The 15,998-nt window shown below is 48.2% G+C and overlaps 1 protein-coding gene across 1 annotated transcript in view; it reads left to right on the forward strand.

Annotated features, from left to right (window-relative positions):
* Window positions 1-15,998, forward strand: part of Anxa13 (annexin A13) — a 53,050-nt gene that overhangs the window by 36,082 nt on the left and 970 nt on the right. Inside the window, exons 5-10 of the mRNA XM_060389389.1 lie at window positions 2,510-2,543; window positions 2,644-2,723; window positions 4,647-4,715; window positions 5,713-5,814; window positions 10,191-10,266; window positions 13,538-13,650. Coding sequence (XP_060245372.1) covers window positions 2,510-2,543; window positions 2,644-2,723; window positions 4,647-4,715; window positions 5,713-5,814; window positions 10,191-10,266; window positions 13,538-13,650 — 474 coding nt within the window. The remainder of the gene's footprint in view (window positions 1-2,509; window positions 2,544-2,643; window positions 2,724-4,646; window positions 4,716-5,712; window positions 5,815-10,190; window positions 10,267-13,537; window positions 13,651-15,998) is intronic.

Here is a 15,998-nt window from a genome sequence, read left to right on the forward strand (position 1 = left end):
AGAGGTTCATGTAACCAAGACTGGCTTCAAATTCATTACGTAGCTAAGGGTGACCTTGAACTCCTAATCCTCCTGCCTCTATCTCTGAGTGTTGGGATTATAGGCACACACCACCAAAATCAGTTTTATGTGGTCCTGGAGATCAGACTGCGGCGTTCGTGCATGTCAGGCAAACACTCTACCAGTTGAGGCACATCCTCAACCCTGATCCTGTGTCCTTCTGTCATCAGGTCTCCCTGCTTAGCCCTTGAGAATGCACCACCATTTCAGAAGCTCCACATTTGTTAAGGCGCAGGCACAACCCAACTTGTCTTTGTTTCTCCAAGCCGGGAGGGCCGAGAGTAAGATCCACGGATCATTCTTACAGACCCAGACCCCTCCACAACCACCGGTCGGAGTGGAGAGGGGAGGCATAGCAAAGAAAGTGCTAGAAAAGCCCAACATTCTGAGGCTCCGGGGGTAGGGTGGGGTGAGGAGGACAGAGGCAGTGGGTAGAAAAGATAGCAAGGAAAATCTGAAGCGCCGCCCTGCCACCATGCTTCCACAGAACGATGGTACCCCTGGTGCTGGCCCCCTGGTTCCTCTGCTTGACCAAAACTCAGGCTCAGTCATGCCCCCACAGTGCCACCATGAACCAAACCACTGCAGCAATCTCCAGTCCTCTCAATCTCTAGGGTTAATAAAAACCCCTCCACTTCTTTTTCCTTTTTCAGTGCTGGGAATTGAACTTGGAGCCCACCCATACCAGGCAAATGCTCCACCAATGAGCCGAATCCCCAGCCTGTAGCCCTTCCATCTCAAGGCGATAGGGTAGAACCTCAGAGGAGGAGCAGCACAGACCCCCATCTGAAGTTGCTCCATTTTCTCCATTCATGCCCACCCTTCCCAGAGATGCCAAGGGCCCTACAGTGGAGCATCCAATAAGAGCAAGCAGTACCTTAGCAGGTTCCTTTAAGATCCAAGCAACCAGCAAAGCTTTTCTTTCATGTAAATAAACTTAGTGGGTTTAAAAAACAAAACAAAAAACACACACAGTGAGGTGGGGAGAGGCTGGGTTCAGACAGATTCCAGGGGTAGGTGAAAAAAAAAAAGAAAAAACCCACAAAGGGGAGGAAACTGCATAAATAAAATGAGCAGCCCCTACCACCTGGCTGCCTTCCCTCCCCCACCACAGGCCACACCTGCTCCTCCCCGACTTTCCTTTAAACTTGCTTATGAGCAGGGGCACCGGGAAAAGCCTGTTCTTAATCACTGCTGGCTCAGCCGAAAGTTGAGACAGCTCTGAGGTGGGCGACCTGACACAGAGGACGTAAAAGTTCCTGCCAGGACTCATTCGAGAGGGCAACTTGCACTGCTGAGCCAGCAAGTTGTTCAGAGCGTAGGCAAACCGGAAACGACCTGAAGCCGCCCCCCGTGGGAGGCTAGCTAAATCAACTGTGGCTTTAGAATGGGGCGCATTCCACCCCTTCCGAAAACACATTGGATGGTCTAGGTTAGAAAAGAGCTGGCCCTCCCAGACAACGTGGAGTTCAAAATATGCCACAAAGCAGTAAAGGCTGTTCCCCACTGTCTAAAGGTAGGACGCACACAGAATAGTTCTGGGAGCTGTGTTGCCAAGATTCCTTTCCTGGGGGAGATGTAAACAATCTCTTCCCCTACGGTCCCGGATGACAAATCAAGTACAGTTCCGCAAAATTCACTCTGGGGAACCGGTGAGTTTTTTGGGCTTGCTTAGAGGGCAGTCAGCGAGGGTTTACGGGCAGGAGTGTGGGGGGCCTTACAGCAATCACACTGGACGGTCTACACCAGGCCTGGTCATGTCTTCAGCTGCAAACTTGAAGCAGTATAGAGTGAGGCTGTAACCCTCAAAACCCTCTACCAGTGACATAATTCCCCGCCCCCACCCTGTAAGGCTGTATCCTCCCACAACCTCCACACACGGAACCAGCCACTGGGGACCAAGTTTTTAAATGCCTGAGTCGTGGGGGACATTTCTTTTCTGAACCACCACACTGTATCTTAGTACCACTGGCTCCTCCCCCACCTCTACTCTTTCCAGCCTTTTGTAACCACCATTCTACTTTCCATGACTATGAGGTTAACTTTTGGTTTATACTCCAGAAATGAGTGAGTTCATGGGGTTCATGACTTTCTGTCTAGATGATTTCATTCATTCAGGATCAACCATGTTGCCACAGGTGACAGAATTTCTTTCTTTTTGTCAGTGAATAGTGTTCCATTGTATAAATATACTGTATTGTCTTCATTTGTCTGGTGGCAGATCCCCAAACCTGTATGCATGCACTACTTACGTGTTTGAAATGCTCACACAGAGAGAGCCATTGTACACTAGCACACTTCCCATAAGCCTGTGCCCTGCTCTGTAGAGACAGTCATCTTAAGAGAAAGCCACAAAGGCCTCCTGCGTCTGAAAACAGACTTCTGCCCCATCTCCCTATTTCCTACTGGCTCCCAACTCAGACACTAATCGTTTCAATCATCTTCCTAGGAAATCGTCGCCATCAAAGAAGCTTACCAAAGGCGTAAGTAGCTTTTGTTCTGGTTTTGGATTGAGTATGTTGCTTTTGAAATACCACTAGGAACTTAGTCATCCACTTTCTTCCCGTTTCTCTTCCTCAAAAGTATTTGGCAAGAGTCTGGAATCTGATGTCAAAGATGATACAAGTGGAAACCTAAGAAATATCCTGGTGTCCATGCTACAGGTGAGAAACAGCAGGCATTGCCTGCTTCATGATCTTAGGAGCAAGTGCTTGACAGTGTGCCATGGTCACCAAAAACAGGGCAAAGACTTAAAACACCAGAGAAGGGGTCAGGGGTGCAGCTCAGTTGGTAGATTGCTTATCTAGTATGGAGGAAGCCCTGAGTTCAATCCCCAGCACCATGTAAACTGGGAGTGATGGTTCACATTGGTGATCCCAGTACTTTAGAGGTAGAGACAGGAGGATAGGAAGTTCAAGGCCATCCTTGGCTATATATCAAGTCTGAGGGTCACCTGAGCTATCCAAGCACATGTCTCAAAAATAAAACGTGAGAACAAACAAACAGTGTTAGGGAGAGCCCGGCAACCATTGCTCTGCCATCTCAGTAACTGAGAAACTATCACTCCTTCAACACTCCCTACTGCTTCCAGGTTACAACCCCTTTAGCTGATTTCTGCCATTGAAACTCAGGGCAGCAGAGCCAGTGTGACACAACCCAGGAGCAAGAGCCATCTGATCCCAAGCAGACCCCTTTTCATACACAACCCAGCTCGCTTACAGGATATAGCTAAAGTCTAGAACTGTGGGAACCACAAGGTCTCACACTGGAGAGTGGGTCTCATACGATCTGGCCCTTCTGTGACATAGGTCCTAGGGCTCTGCACAGATAGCCTCCAGTTCTCACTGACAGACACCTGTCCATTCTCCCCAGTTCACTTCTCCCACTTGGGCACCCTGACAGCAGAGAATATGAGTATGTAGATTTCAACCACAAAGGGAAGAGTCTTCTGCTTAACTGTCCCAAACATAACTCAATGAACCATGGCTCATTATCCACCAGTGTTCTTGGGCCAAGGGTCCAGGCATCTGTTAGCTAAGTCCTTCACGAAGCTTCTCAACAGGGTGAAACCAACTTGTCTGCATGTTAGCCACCCAAGGCTAAGGAGAATTCATTTCCTTGGGGCCCTCTGCCTGATGTGACTGTGTTCTTGCTAGCTGTTACCCAGAGACCATTAGGAGTCCCCAGGGCTTTCTCCAGATCCCTACTGCATGCCCCTCCACCCTTGCCACCACCAGGACAGCGTATAGTCAGGCTGTCTGCTGTCTCCAAGGCCAGCAGCAAGAGTTCCTCCAGGACTTCTACCTCTGATCTCTAAGAACTCTCATCTGATTGGGCCAGGGGCCACCCAGGATAGTTTCCCTCTAGATTTCATTTGCCTGATTAGAGGCCTGGATTACATCTGCAAAACTCCCCAATGCCATCTGACATGATATCATTGTGAGGCCACACCCAAGGAAAGAGGTTATACCAGGGGCCCGGTCACAGGGTAGGCCCGGTCACAGGGTCATTTCAGCACTCTGCCACCCACCCAGGGCTTTCCTTAGGCTCCCATAGTCTTCCATGACCTCTAGAAAAGCCCACAAGGTAGAGAGTCAAAACCGCGATGGAAGTGAGATTGTAATAACATCAGGGACTTTTGAGGACACGGGCCTTTACTTGGTGTTCATGTGCAGCAATAGGGAAGGTTCCCTCTCACACTGGTATTGGCCACTGAATAGTGACATTTTGTATTTGAGGAAGAATACTTGCTTCCTAGTGAATTCCAGGTTTCTATTAGCTTTCACTGAAGACTGTGGATTTGATGAGTGACAACTGTGGGATGGGGGGGAGAGAGAGAGAGAGAGAGAATGAATCACAGAAATTACACTGTTTTCAGTCTTTCCCAAAAGATGGCAGCAAAGAGCAGGCCTTGCCACTCTGCCAGGCTGAGCTGAGCTTCAGCCACACACACACACAAACACATGCCCCCCCAACACACACACACTGACCCTTTTCCCCAGTCATCCCTGTATCACAGGGCTCATTCAGCTTTTCTGTGACCAATCAGGTACTTGAGTTAATGGCAATACGGTCAATCTTTGTAGGCCACTCGTGATGCAGAAGATACTGTGGACAAAGACCTGGCTGGTCGGGATGCCAAAGATTTGTATGACGTAAGTGTTTCGTGCACCTGGCTCCACACATTCTTTTGGTTTCTGACTTACTAACATTGCTTCAACAAGCATTTCTTTGTTTCGTGCAACTGAGAGTTACTTTGGAATGAAATACGTCCTTTGATAAATAAACACGTGCTACAGTCTGCATAGATCATGTTATAAAGACTTTGTTCCCATTCTTAGACTCTGGGGTTAGCCACCTCAGATCCATGTTGGCTCACAGGATGGTATAAATAATAGTACAGGCAGACACGGCACATATACGGTGCGCTAGGAGCTCTCAGTGCTCCATATATCCACTTGACTTCTAATGCATGCATATTTGTACGTCTCTGTAAGCAAGGCCTACTCATGGTCTTACGGGTTCTCTCGGCTCTTGCCTTCTTAAAGGAAAAAAAATTAAGCTGAAAGGCAGAGATAGTTTAAACAGACGTTTAGTAGCAAGGAAAACGCTTCAAAGAGAGATTGGAATGGGATTCCAAATGGGAGTCCCCCCCAAAAAAAAATACCCCAAGTGGAGTCTATATTATAGGTTTGAGGGTGTTTGTTCATATTCACGAGATGGTGGCAGAAGCACAGTAAGGTGATCCCTTGTCTCTCAAACATGGTGGCCCAGATCTCTATTTGAGGATATTTCTTCCCACGAACCTCTAGAAAAGCCCACAAGGTAGAGAGTCAAAACCGCGATGGAAGTGAGATTGTAATAACATCAGGAGTTTTTGAGGACACGGGCCTTTACTTGGTGTTCATGGGCAGCAGTAGGGAAGGTTCCCTCTCACACTGGTTTCTGATATACTGGGAGCAACCTCACTATAGATTCAAGAACATTTAACCACAAAGGGACGTTCTGGCGGTCAGAAGACATAGCTACCATGACAGTTGTAGTTTCGTACACTGCAGTGAATCTAACTTCTTGCCTACCAGTGTCAACAGCAGTTGTGTTCGGTCTTTTTGGTGTGAGTTCTTTTCACGGTGTTTGCACTTGGCCCCTAAGGCAGGCGAAGGGCGCTGGGGTACCGATGAGCTTGCCTTCACTCAAGTCCTGACCAAGAGGAGCTACAAGCAGTTGCGTGCCACCTTTGAAGCCTACCAGATTGTAAGTTGTGAAGCCCAGAGGCTCAAGGGCTCCTTCTGACAGCACCCTGAGCTGTTTCTAATGGAAACCGAGATCTGGGATGGGGAACTGAGTTTTGAGGACGGGATTTACATCAGCGGTTCTCAATGGCAGGAGAAGGGAGGCTGAGGACACACACACACACACACACACACACACACAGAACAGCCTGACTGTGCAGAACTGACCATCCTCAAATGCAGGACAGGCTAGGACGCTCCTGGTTACAGCACAGCTAGGGTAGCAAAGAAGTGTCATGTTTAGGAGCAAAGACGGACACACAGAGGGTCCAGGTGCAAATCCTGGATGGACTGATCGTGAATGACTACCCTCCTCCTCTTTCTGTGAGACAGACACCAGGGCATCATCACCCCTCAGACAGTCGTCTTAGGCGTGAGGTCAGGGGCAGGCTCAGAATGCTATCCGGCATGTGGCAAGCATACTCGTGTTTGCTTTTGCTTTTATGATTGCGATTTACTGTCTTACAGGACAGGTGTGCTATGCCTCAGAGAAAGGCTCCTGAGGAAAACGCATAAATTATGTTTCTAGTCTCACGACTGCCGTGAGACAACAAAATGAGCTGGCTATTTCAAGGTACTTCGTGATAAGTCTCTTTCTGAGAGAAAATCATTAATCTGCAAAAAAAGCCTACAGGGAGTTTCGGATTTCTTTTTGTCTTCTGTTTTGGTTTTTTTTGGAGAATGCTTTTACCTCTTCAAAACATTTCTAGGCCCAGTCCTTGATTTCAGTTTCACAACAATATCCTAACTATCATGTGGGCTGAACAGCTGTTTTATGGTGGCCCTCAACTGCAGGACAAGGCCAGTCTGCAGAGCAAGGAGCCACCTGTAACTTATCAGGACCACACAGCAGGACCACAGTAGCAGAAGGGGACGAGAGCGCCAGGACTCGCCAGCTGAGTTCCTACCTCAGCTGGGGCTGGCTGTGCCTCACTCAAAATAGCCTCTCATGTGTGCTGCCAGCAGATGAAAAGACAAAGCCTGGGAACTGTAGCCTTACTGTATGTAAGGCTTAAGGGCCCCTGCTTTCAAACTGTGCCCAGTGTCATGATCAAAGGCAGCTGCCCCCAGCCTCCCCATTCTCCACGCCTGAAGCCCGTGGCCCCTGACCTGGAGGACTTATCTGTGATCTACGTTCTCTTTCCATGTCACGAGGGCCACCAATGGTGTTCTGAGGATGGTTGACATCAGTGATCACTACAGAAACGCGCGCGCACACACATACACATACACACACACACACACACACACACACACACACACTTCATGAACTAGTGGCTACCTCAGTAAAGTGGTGAAAACAAGCGACGAGGATCTATGCCATTATGGCAAAGTTTATCTCCGAACAGCAGCATCATAGTCACTTGAGAACCCATCAAAATAAACATTCTCAGTCCTCTCCTTGGCCCTGCTGGACCACCTTTCCTCAGGTTGAGGTCTTGAATCTGATGTGTGATAAAGTCTGAGAAGTCAGCTCCAGGCTTAACCTTGGACAGGTTGCTGGGGCTCTGTGCCTTGGTTTCCCCAGCTGTAACAGAGGGTTAATAACATCTACAGAACTAGGTCTCGTTAGGTAGGATGAGCAAGGATCCCATGAAAGAACCAAAGCAAGCAGTCAGCACGTGGCCTGTGGAGGGTTCGATAACCCCAACAACTGTTTCCCTCTGTAAACCATCAGTGGCAATAGACAAGTTAGGGAAACATGTGATTTCAGGATCATTCATAGGAAAGCGGCTCTAAATCAGCTCCCAGAGCATTGCCGGGCTGCTGCTGATCTGTGCTATTAGTTTTTCTTAAGCACTCACCCTGCTCTTAGAGACCGGCCTCCTCCTGCCCCCCGCCCCATCAGGTTTTCACAGTCACTGGCCAACAGCACAAAGACTCCAGTGTGGCACCATTGGAGTGTTGTGTGTTACGCCATCCTGGAACAGAGGTGAATTTCATTTTTGGCACTACGCCTCAGGGGGTTGCCCTTTCTATGGCCCCTCTAAGTCCAAGTCTTAAGTTCTGACTCACCCCAGATCAACCCCAGATCAGGCAACAGAACCTCAAACTGCCACATCACGCAAAATGATCACAGTCCTGATTTTATTAAGCGCAAAAGACTGACACAGTTACGGGGCCAAAGTGAGTTCTGCAAGTGGGGAGCAGCAAGAACAGCGCAAGTACATACTCAAGGCACAGCTTTGCCACCTCCACATTATGGGCACCACTGCCCAGCATCAGGAACAGCATGGCACATATATCTCCCTAAGTCCCTGCAAGGGGCTTGGCCCTTTCACTGCTGGCATGCTGTCGATTTGGGGGAATGGTCCCCTGTTCTTCCTGTAAGCTCCACTCAGGCGCCGTAGCACATTTATCTGGTCTCTGATATTAGTTTGGCCCAAAGATCACCTTGAGAACCAGGTATTTCAAGAGCTGAAATGAAGAGTCTGCGAAGGAGGGTTCCGATAGCACAGGCCAGCTCACTGTCTTCAGACTGTGTTCGTGGAGTCCATGCTGACCCCTAGGCAGCTGGGGTGAGGCAGAGAGAGAGAAGACATTTATGTGAATATCGCCCCCTAGAGGTACATAAGGAAGATCCCCCTAGACAACAGAGCATGGTATCCACGCTTAGAGGCAGGTACAGAGCCCACCTCCTGCTCCTCAGAAACGCACTTGTCCATTTTTTGTCTGCTTTGGAGGCTGAGAATCACAGGAAATTGAAAGCCACTCTTATGGCTCAGTCCTAACAATACAAACAAAAAGTAGTTTAATGGGGGGGGTCTGTCTTGTTTTATTATTATTATTATTATTATTATTATTATTATTATTATTTTGATTGGCTCTTTTTTTTTCTTTTTCTTTTTTTTAAACCCATACCTGTGTGAACAAAACATCCTCATGAAATACAATCTCAATCTGCACAACAAAGAGCCCAGGTTCTGGGGAAGTGATACCCATCCCTTCCAAAGCACTGACTCCCACATCAAACCCCAGAAAGGTGGCTGCAGGTCAGGAAGGGGGAGCATGAAAGCTCCTGTTTCCTTGGGATCTGGTGTCCTCCGCTACACAAAAGACTTCCAGACATGTGAATGGAGAGAAAGACCTTTGTCATTCCCCTCACCCCTGGTACACACACACACACACACACACACACACACACACACACAGACAGACACTGTCCTTACATCACAAAGAATGTTTGTTTGCCTTTGTTTTTCCGGTAAAAGCCCCGAACTCTGCTAGCGTGTACTCAAATGTCTCAATTATTTTGAGGATCAATTATGTCCTGTCCTCAAAGACAATTTCTAAGAAAGATAAAACCCTCAAAGCCAGCACCTCCTTTCTCTGTATTTGCCTTCCCTGAGCTTGGTCTCAGCACTGTTTGTGTTAAGGGTAGGCATAATTTACTTTAACTTTAGTTTCTGTAAATATTTGGAAAGAAACCTAATGTATAATACTGTGCCAAGAGCCGTGAGCCGTGGTGAATGTATGAGACCATTAGCAGTCACCCAGCATTAAAGGGAAGGGACATTTTGATGTGGTCAGGCCCTGGCTTCCAGCCATTGAACCCCCACTCTTTCACGAAGCGTTAGAACAAGTTTCATCATGAACTGCACAGCCCCTCCTCACTTTACCCAAACTGTAAGTGATTGAGTCTTCAGTCCCAACACAGGTGAGAAGAGGGAGATCCAGGCCAGAGTTCCAGCCACAGCCTCCCAAGGACTTGTAATGGAGAAGGCAGAAAACATTTAGGAAACTAAGATGCTATATATAATATAAAGTATTATTGCAGGCTGAGGATACGGCTCAATAGGTGAGGGTGCTTGATGAGTGAGTGTGAGAACCAACATTTGAGTTTCATACCCATGCAAAAAGCCACCAGAACTGGCCACAAGTACCTGTCACCTCAGAGCTGTGGCAGGGGAACCAGTCCTCCTCCACTGGCCTCTCTATACACACTATCTGTGAATGAGTGTGCTCTCTCTCTTTCTCTCTCTCTCCTCTCCCTCCCCTCTCTCTCTTTCACACACACACACACACACACTACATATACAAGCAAAAAATATTGTTGTGGTATGCATCCATCATCCCTCCCCTTCCTAATTTTACAAATGAGAAAATGGAAGCTAAAGAAATGGCATTGACTTGAGTCAACTTGGTCAAGTCCTCAGCAGTGAGAATTCCCTCTTGAATGGGGGTAGTAGGACAACCATCCCACCTCGAAATGCAAGAGGCAGGAGAGGTTGTGCCCTTAGGGTCACGGCACTAAATCTGGCACCATTTCTGAAGGAAGCTGAAGGCTAACCACAAACCCTGCAGTAATCACTGGGCTTTGTCTGTCTCTCTCTCCAGCTCATTGGCAAAGATATGGAAGAAGCCATTGAAGAAGAGACATCGGGAGACTTGAAGAAGGCCTATTTAACTTTAGGTAAAGCAAAACTAGGAGAGTGCTGCCCCAGGGTGGGATATGAGGGTCTCCTGACCGGAGTCATTTTGGAAGCACCACATCTAAGCAGCAATGGGCAAGGCAGAAGGTAGACGCGATGCAGCTTTTGTTCTCCAGGGAGCCTGAGGGTGGGGGTGTCCGAAGTAAAGCAAGGAGGCAAGTCTCTGCACTCTGTTAATGACTGTACACCAACCAGTCACTGGGCACAGGCTGTACCCCAGGACCATTTGCAACACTGAGCAGCCAGCTCTCTCACTTGGGAGATGACTTCTGAAAAGGAAACCCACTGTTAGCAGTCAGCAAGGAACCCTGCCACTGAGTGCCTGATCCTAAAGTGAGCATATAAGTGAGGTCTGTCAAAGTGTCTCCTGTCATAGCACTAGGGGTATGAAAAGTCCCTGAAACCCTCTGTCCAAAGCCTGGGACTCTTATCTAAGCTCAGGTAGCGGCATGCGGTTTATATGACACACACTGAAAAGCACCCACAGTTAGGACATATGGACAAGTTTCTGCAAGTGCCTGATGGCCAGGGGGTTTCCTTTTCCACTGGATTCCCTTCAGTGTTCCCAAAGAATGAGGTCTGTTTAGAAACAGAGGGGAGGGATGCTAGAGCTTGGCCATCCCCAGGACTTTCTCTTCAGGTGTTGCCCAAAGGCAGGAAATAGCAGAGAGATGGGCATGGGGCCATGTCTGGCATGCTCCCTTTCCCTTTCTGCAAGTCCTGGAATGAAGGCATTGTCCATTGTCCACATTGCTATGGTAGGGAGTCCAGGGAGCCATCGCAAGTAGCACAGGAATGGAGAGACGTGTCTCCCAGAAAAAGAACCAAACAAACAGCTCTGGAACCTAAAAAATGTACTCCCATGCCAACATCCTTTGTGGAGTTCTGAGGATGTTTTGTACTCATAGTTTCATTCTAAACAATATCAGCAGTTGACATTTTTTTTTCCTATTTTCAATTTACATTCAAAGTAGCAGAGATCAAATAGCTGTACAGACTCTAAACGTTACCCACACTACCCACACCCCACACTGAACACACATGAGCCCTGTGTGGACAGCTGTCCTCTGGGCTTCACAAAGGATCTACCCGATGATGTGTTCTGAGGGTCCAGAGCTTTCCCTTTCTTGTGACGTGAGAACCAAGAAAACCTCAGAGCACAGTCCAAAGATACCAGCGCCACCATTTGGTGACAGTGTCTGCCTCCTGGCACCTGCCTAGCCTAGAGTTGTTCTCAGTGTGGGATCAGAGGCCTAGAAGACCCAGTTCTTACTCATAAGAAGCTGAACATCCACAAAGAACACACACACACACACTAAAGACAGGAAACAGTAAGAATGGTAAAGAGGAAGGAAAAAGCCACCCCCTGGAGTTGGGGACCTGTGAGCCACAGGAGCTGATGGGCTCAAGGTTCTAAAAGTAAAGAGAAAACCGTGAGGGTCAGCCTCAAGAAGACATGGCTTCCCAGGTGTTCTCTAGACACCACCAACTCTACTCCACTTGCCTTGCAAAGACATCACTTAACCACTTCGATCTACAGGGGCTGAGATCACATGATCGCTACCGTGAACATTTTTTCAGTGGGGCCCATGAGCCACCTTCCTCAAAAATCTCCTATTAGGAAGGTTTCCTGGGCCAGCCCCAGGCTCACCACAGAGAAAGAGGTGGGACAGGGCCTGTCGCAAACCCCTGGTGATGCTTTTGTGCTCAGTAAAGCTTGCAGAGCCCCAGTCCTGGAAGGCAAGAGGATCAAGGTATGGTGGGCCATGGCTGGTGTTGCTTCCACTTAACATAAACAGTTTTACTGCAGATATTCCCCAGCTGGCCTGGTCTAACCTTTTGAGGGATTCCTGCTACTTGCTCCTAACAGAGAGGTGGCCTTTGGACATCCATTGGTGCTGTGTGGTGCAGGAAAACTTTGTGGGTGCCAGCAGCTCGAACGGTGTGGAGACACCAGTGAGTCTCAGGCATGCACTTGTCAAAGTAGCATGGGGTTTCCTACGCACCTCAAATCAGGAATTTGGGCATACAGACACCAGACACCTGGCCCTCGAGTTTTCCACTAAACTTGGGAGGCTACTGTATGGCCTGAGAGAAAAAAAAGGAGATTGGCTCCTGACCTAGGTTCTGCTCCTCTCCCTTGCTCAGAAACATCAACCCCACAGAGAGTGACCGAGGGTATGAAACCCCTGCTCCCAGAACAGACAAAGGTTCACATTGCACACTTATATTGACTTCATTCCTATTAACATTGAAAAATTGCTGTGATTCTAGCACTGTATCCCCCACCTGAGGCAAGAGGATTGCTTCAGTTTGAGGGTAGCCTGGGCTATAGAGTGAAACCCTATCTCAAAACAAAGCCCCAATTTAAAAAACCAAAATACCAGTAAGCTTTCTAGAAATTTTTTTCTAGAAAAATGTCAACAACCTCAAGAGTAAATGGTTCATTCCTCTTAAGCATTTGTAGTAGTAGAGGCCTAGGAACCTGGGAGGAGGGGCAGGAAATGCAGGCCTTCCCTCTGGGGTGGAGGTGCACCCAATTGCCTGGTTGATGGGCAAACACTAAGCCTCATCAGTTTATAAACAGGCAGGCAGGGGGATGGCCAGAAAGGGGCGGGGGGATGGCCAGAAAGGAGCGCACAGCAGCAATGCAGAGAGGGGACCAGTAGTGGGAGGGGCAAACATCTTTGTCTCACATACCAAATGAAGGATGCTGAGGACCCGTGAATGGTAAAACAGAAGACACCCAAACAGTTGCTGTAAGGAAAACAAAGGGTGTGCAGCTTGCTGAACGCAAGAAAGCAGGATGTGGTGCAGCCGAGCAAACCTCCTGGACATGAGGTTCTCTCATGGAAGGCTGCTTACCAAGCTGTGTTCCCACAGAGCCCCAATTGAGCCCAGAGGTTCCACCGTGTAGCACCAGCTATGTCCATGAATGAGACTCCAGACCTCCACAGTATGAGCGTGAGGAGGGCCCATGCTCCTTCCCCAGGGCTTACAGATAATAGAGGCTATTCTCCTCATTCTGCAATGATTTTGACTCAGCTCTGGCTGAAGAGCCCTGCTCTGCTGACCCAGGGAACCTTCTAGATCTCATTTCATAACAGTAAAGAGTCCTATCCTTCCAAAACGCTTCCTGTCAAGTCCAGAAGTCCCGTGGGGAGAAGGGGACACTCTGTACCTAAGCAGGATCTACGTGTTGTTCACCAAACCACGAGAACATTTCACATCCTCCTTTCCCCTCCCTCCCAGTGAGATGTGCTCGGGACCTCGAGGGCTATTTTGCTGACCTACTGTACAAGTCCATGAAGGGTGTGGGGACAGACGAGGAGACATTAATTCGCATCATTGTGACCAGGGCTGAGGTAAGACACTTGACTCCAAAAAAAGGACTTCAAGGTCTTTTTTCCCAACTGATGTCATTGGCTATTATTATTATTATTATTATTATTACTATACTCTTACTCAAGAATGTGAGACAAAGACAGCCCTTCCCTTCCGAGAATATGCAGAACACATTGGACTCCGCTTCAGTCTTCTCCTTTTTATTAAAATACAATACCGAGAGCTGCTTCTATTTCTGTCATCTGTGGCTCCAGCGAGCTGGTGGCACTCTGCAAAGAGGAACTGGTGGAGTCGTTCCAAGGCAGCACAGCTACACTCAGCTCTATTTTAAGGAAGACAAACCAGAGACATGGAAAGGGTCACCCTGCAACAGGGCAGAGACAACACACAAATAATTTCCTCACTCTCCTGTTGAAGGAAGCACACCTTACAGGTATGGTTTTTTCAGAAAAACAAAACAAAAAACACCAACCCCCCCCCCCCCACACAACCAAAAAAAAAAAAAATCAACAAAACAGTTTCTTGGGAGTTTTTTCAGTCCTGACCCTCTCAACAAGCCATGTTAGACACACTTTTGTCTAATTATCACCGCTCCCCACTCAAATTTAACAGAACAGATAATACTGAATATCTGTTTATGCACTACACGAATAATAATGCTTCACATATAAAAATGTGGAGCTTCTTTTGCTCCTGAGGACCAGCTTGCACCCCCATCTCAGAGAAGAATGTGAGTGTCAGGGAGAGAAGGGAAGGAGGAGCCAAAACCTTGGAAGCAACCACGAAGCTTTACAAAGAACGCCTTGGGCTGTCAGGCCACAGTCAGAAGGGGATGTGAAATAAAAGGGATTGAGGCAAGCATGTTACTGCAGTGGCAGAAGCCTTGGAGAATGAAGGGAGCTAAGCAGCTAAAAACCACAGACATCTTTCCAAAAAAAAAAAAAAGTTCAGTAGAGAGGGAGAGGTATCAACCCAAATTCTGACCCATGCCTTTCGACAAACACTTAACATCTGACGTTGTTTTTAAATATAGCTTCACAGCAAGGCAGTTCTTTCGTTTTTATTTCTGTTCCTGGAATTTTTCCTCCCCCTCTTCCTCCTCCTCTAAGCCCCCCCTCCCTTGAGCAGCCTCTTTGCCCCTGGAGCTGGCATTCTCTCCTCTGTTCTGAGCCTCTCACCCTTCCTTCAGGGGCCTTGCCTTCTTTGTCTCTCCAGCTCTCGGCAACACAGCCTCTAGCTCCAGAGAGGTCTCAAGAGGAGCAGGGTTCTATAGACCCCAAGAGAGACTGGATTCCACCAGAAGGCTTGTCAGCATTCTGTGTTCACTTGGATAGAGAACACAGGATGTTCAGTTCCATCTCAGAAGGGACCACATGTGAGTGGGGTTAATTTCCACATGTGGTCAGTCTCTTTGGAGTGTGTCAAGCCCAGGCACATGTATCTTTAAGGGGTCCTCTAATCTTCCACATGCACCAGGACAAAATGCCAGCTGCCCCGATCCTGAACTCCGTCATCCCGCCCCTCCCCCAGGACTGGCATCCAGCAAGGCAGTGGACACACAAGCAAGGCAGCAGGAGTACTCACAGCATCTTCCCTCCAGGAGTCTCTGGCTTGAGATCAGCACCTGCTTCAAACAACTCCTCACGCCCCCACTCTCTCCTACCTTTCCTTCTTTCCCGCTTTCTCTCAGCATTGCCTCTCACTGATGCACAAGAAGAGGGACCAGATGCTTGTCTATGGTGTCTGGGCCTGGTGGGTAAGGCAGAGTTCAAACCAAAACCAAAACACAGCAAGCAAAACATTGTTTCTTTGTAAGACTTGTTTAGTCCTGTCTGAAATTACACCCCCCCTCCAGCTCTCCACTTTATAGCTAAAAGAATCTGAAACAGAACAGTGTTTTGACTACTTTCCTCTTGCTCTTCCTTCAGCCCCTGGCTTCTTAAGCTTTCTATGAATTAGCCCCTACGTAAGTCCTCCAAATGGTGACAAGTCTGAAACGCGTTGGCTGAAACGTGGAACTATTATCCTTCCTGATGTGCTACAAGGAAGCAATCCATCATTTCTTCTTTTTGATTATTATTTATTTTATGTGTGTGGGTGTTTTGCCTGTATGTATGTCCCTGCAACATGTGTGCCTGGTGCCCAGGAAGGCCGGAGGGAGTATTAGATCCCTCGGAACTGGAATTGCAGGTGGCTGTGAGCTGCCATGTGGGTGCTGGGAATCAAACCCGGGTCCTCTGGAAGGGCAGCCATTGCGTTGAATGGCTGAGCCATCCCTCCAGGCAGCAATGCTTTATTTAAAAGCTCCACCTAGAGAATCATCTCACCCTTTCACCAAATGCTGTCAGACTGACTCGGAAAGCAAATG

This window comes from Meriones unguiculatus, chromosome 8 (genome assembly GCF_030254825.1).
Source record: "Meriones unguiculatus strain TT.TT164.6M chromosome 8, Bangor_MerUng_6.1, whole genome shotgun sequence".
NCBI lineage: Eukaryota > Metazoa > Chordata > Mammalia > Rodentia > Muridae > Meriones > Meriones unguiculatus.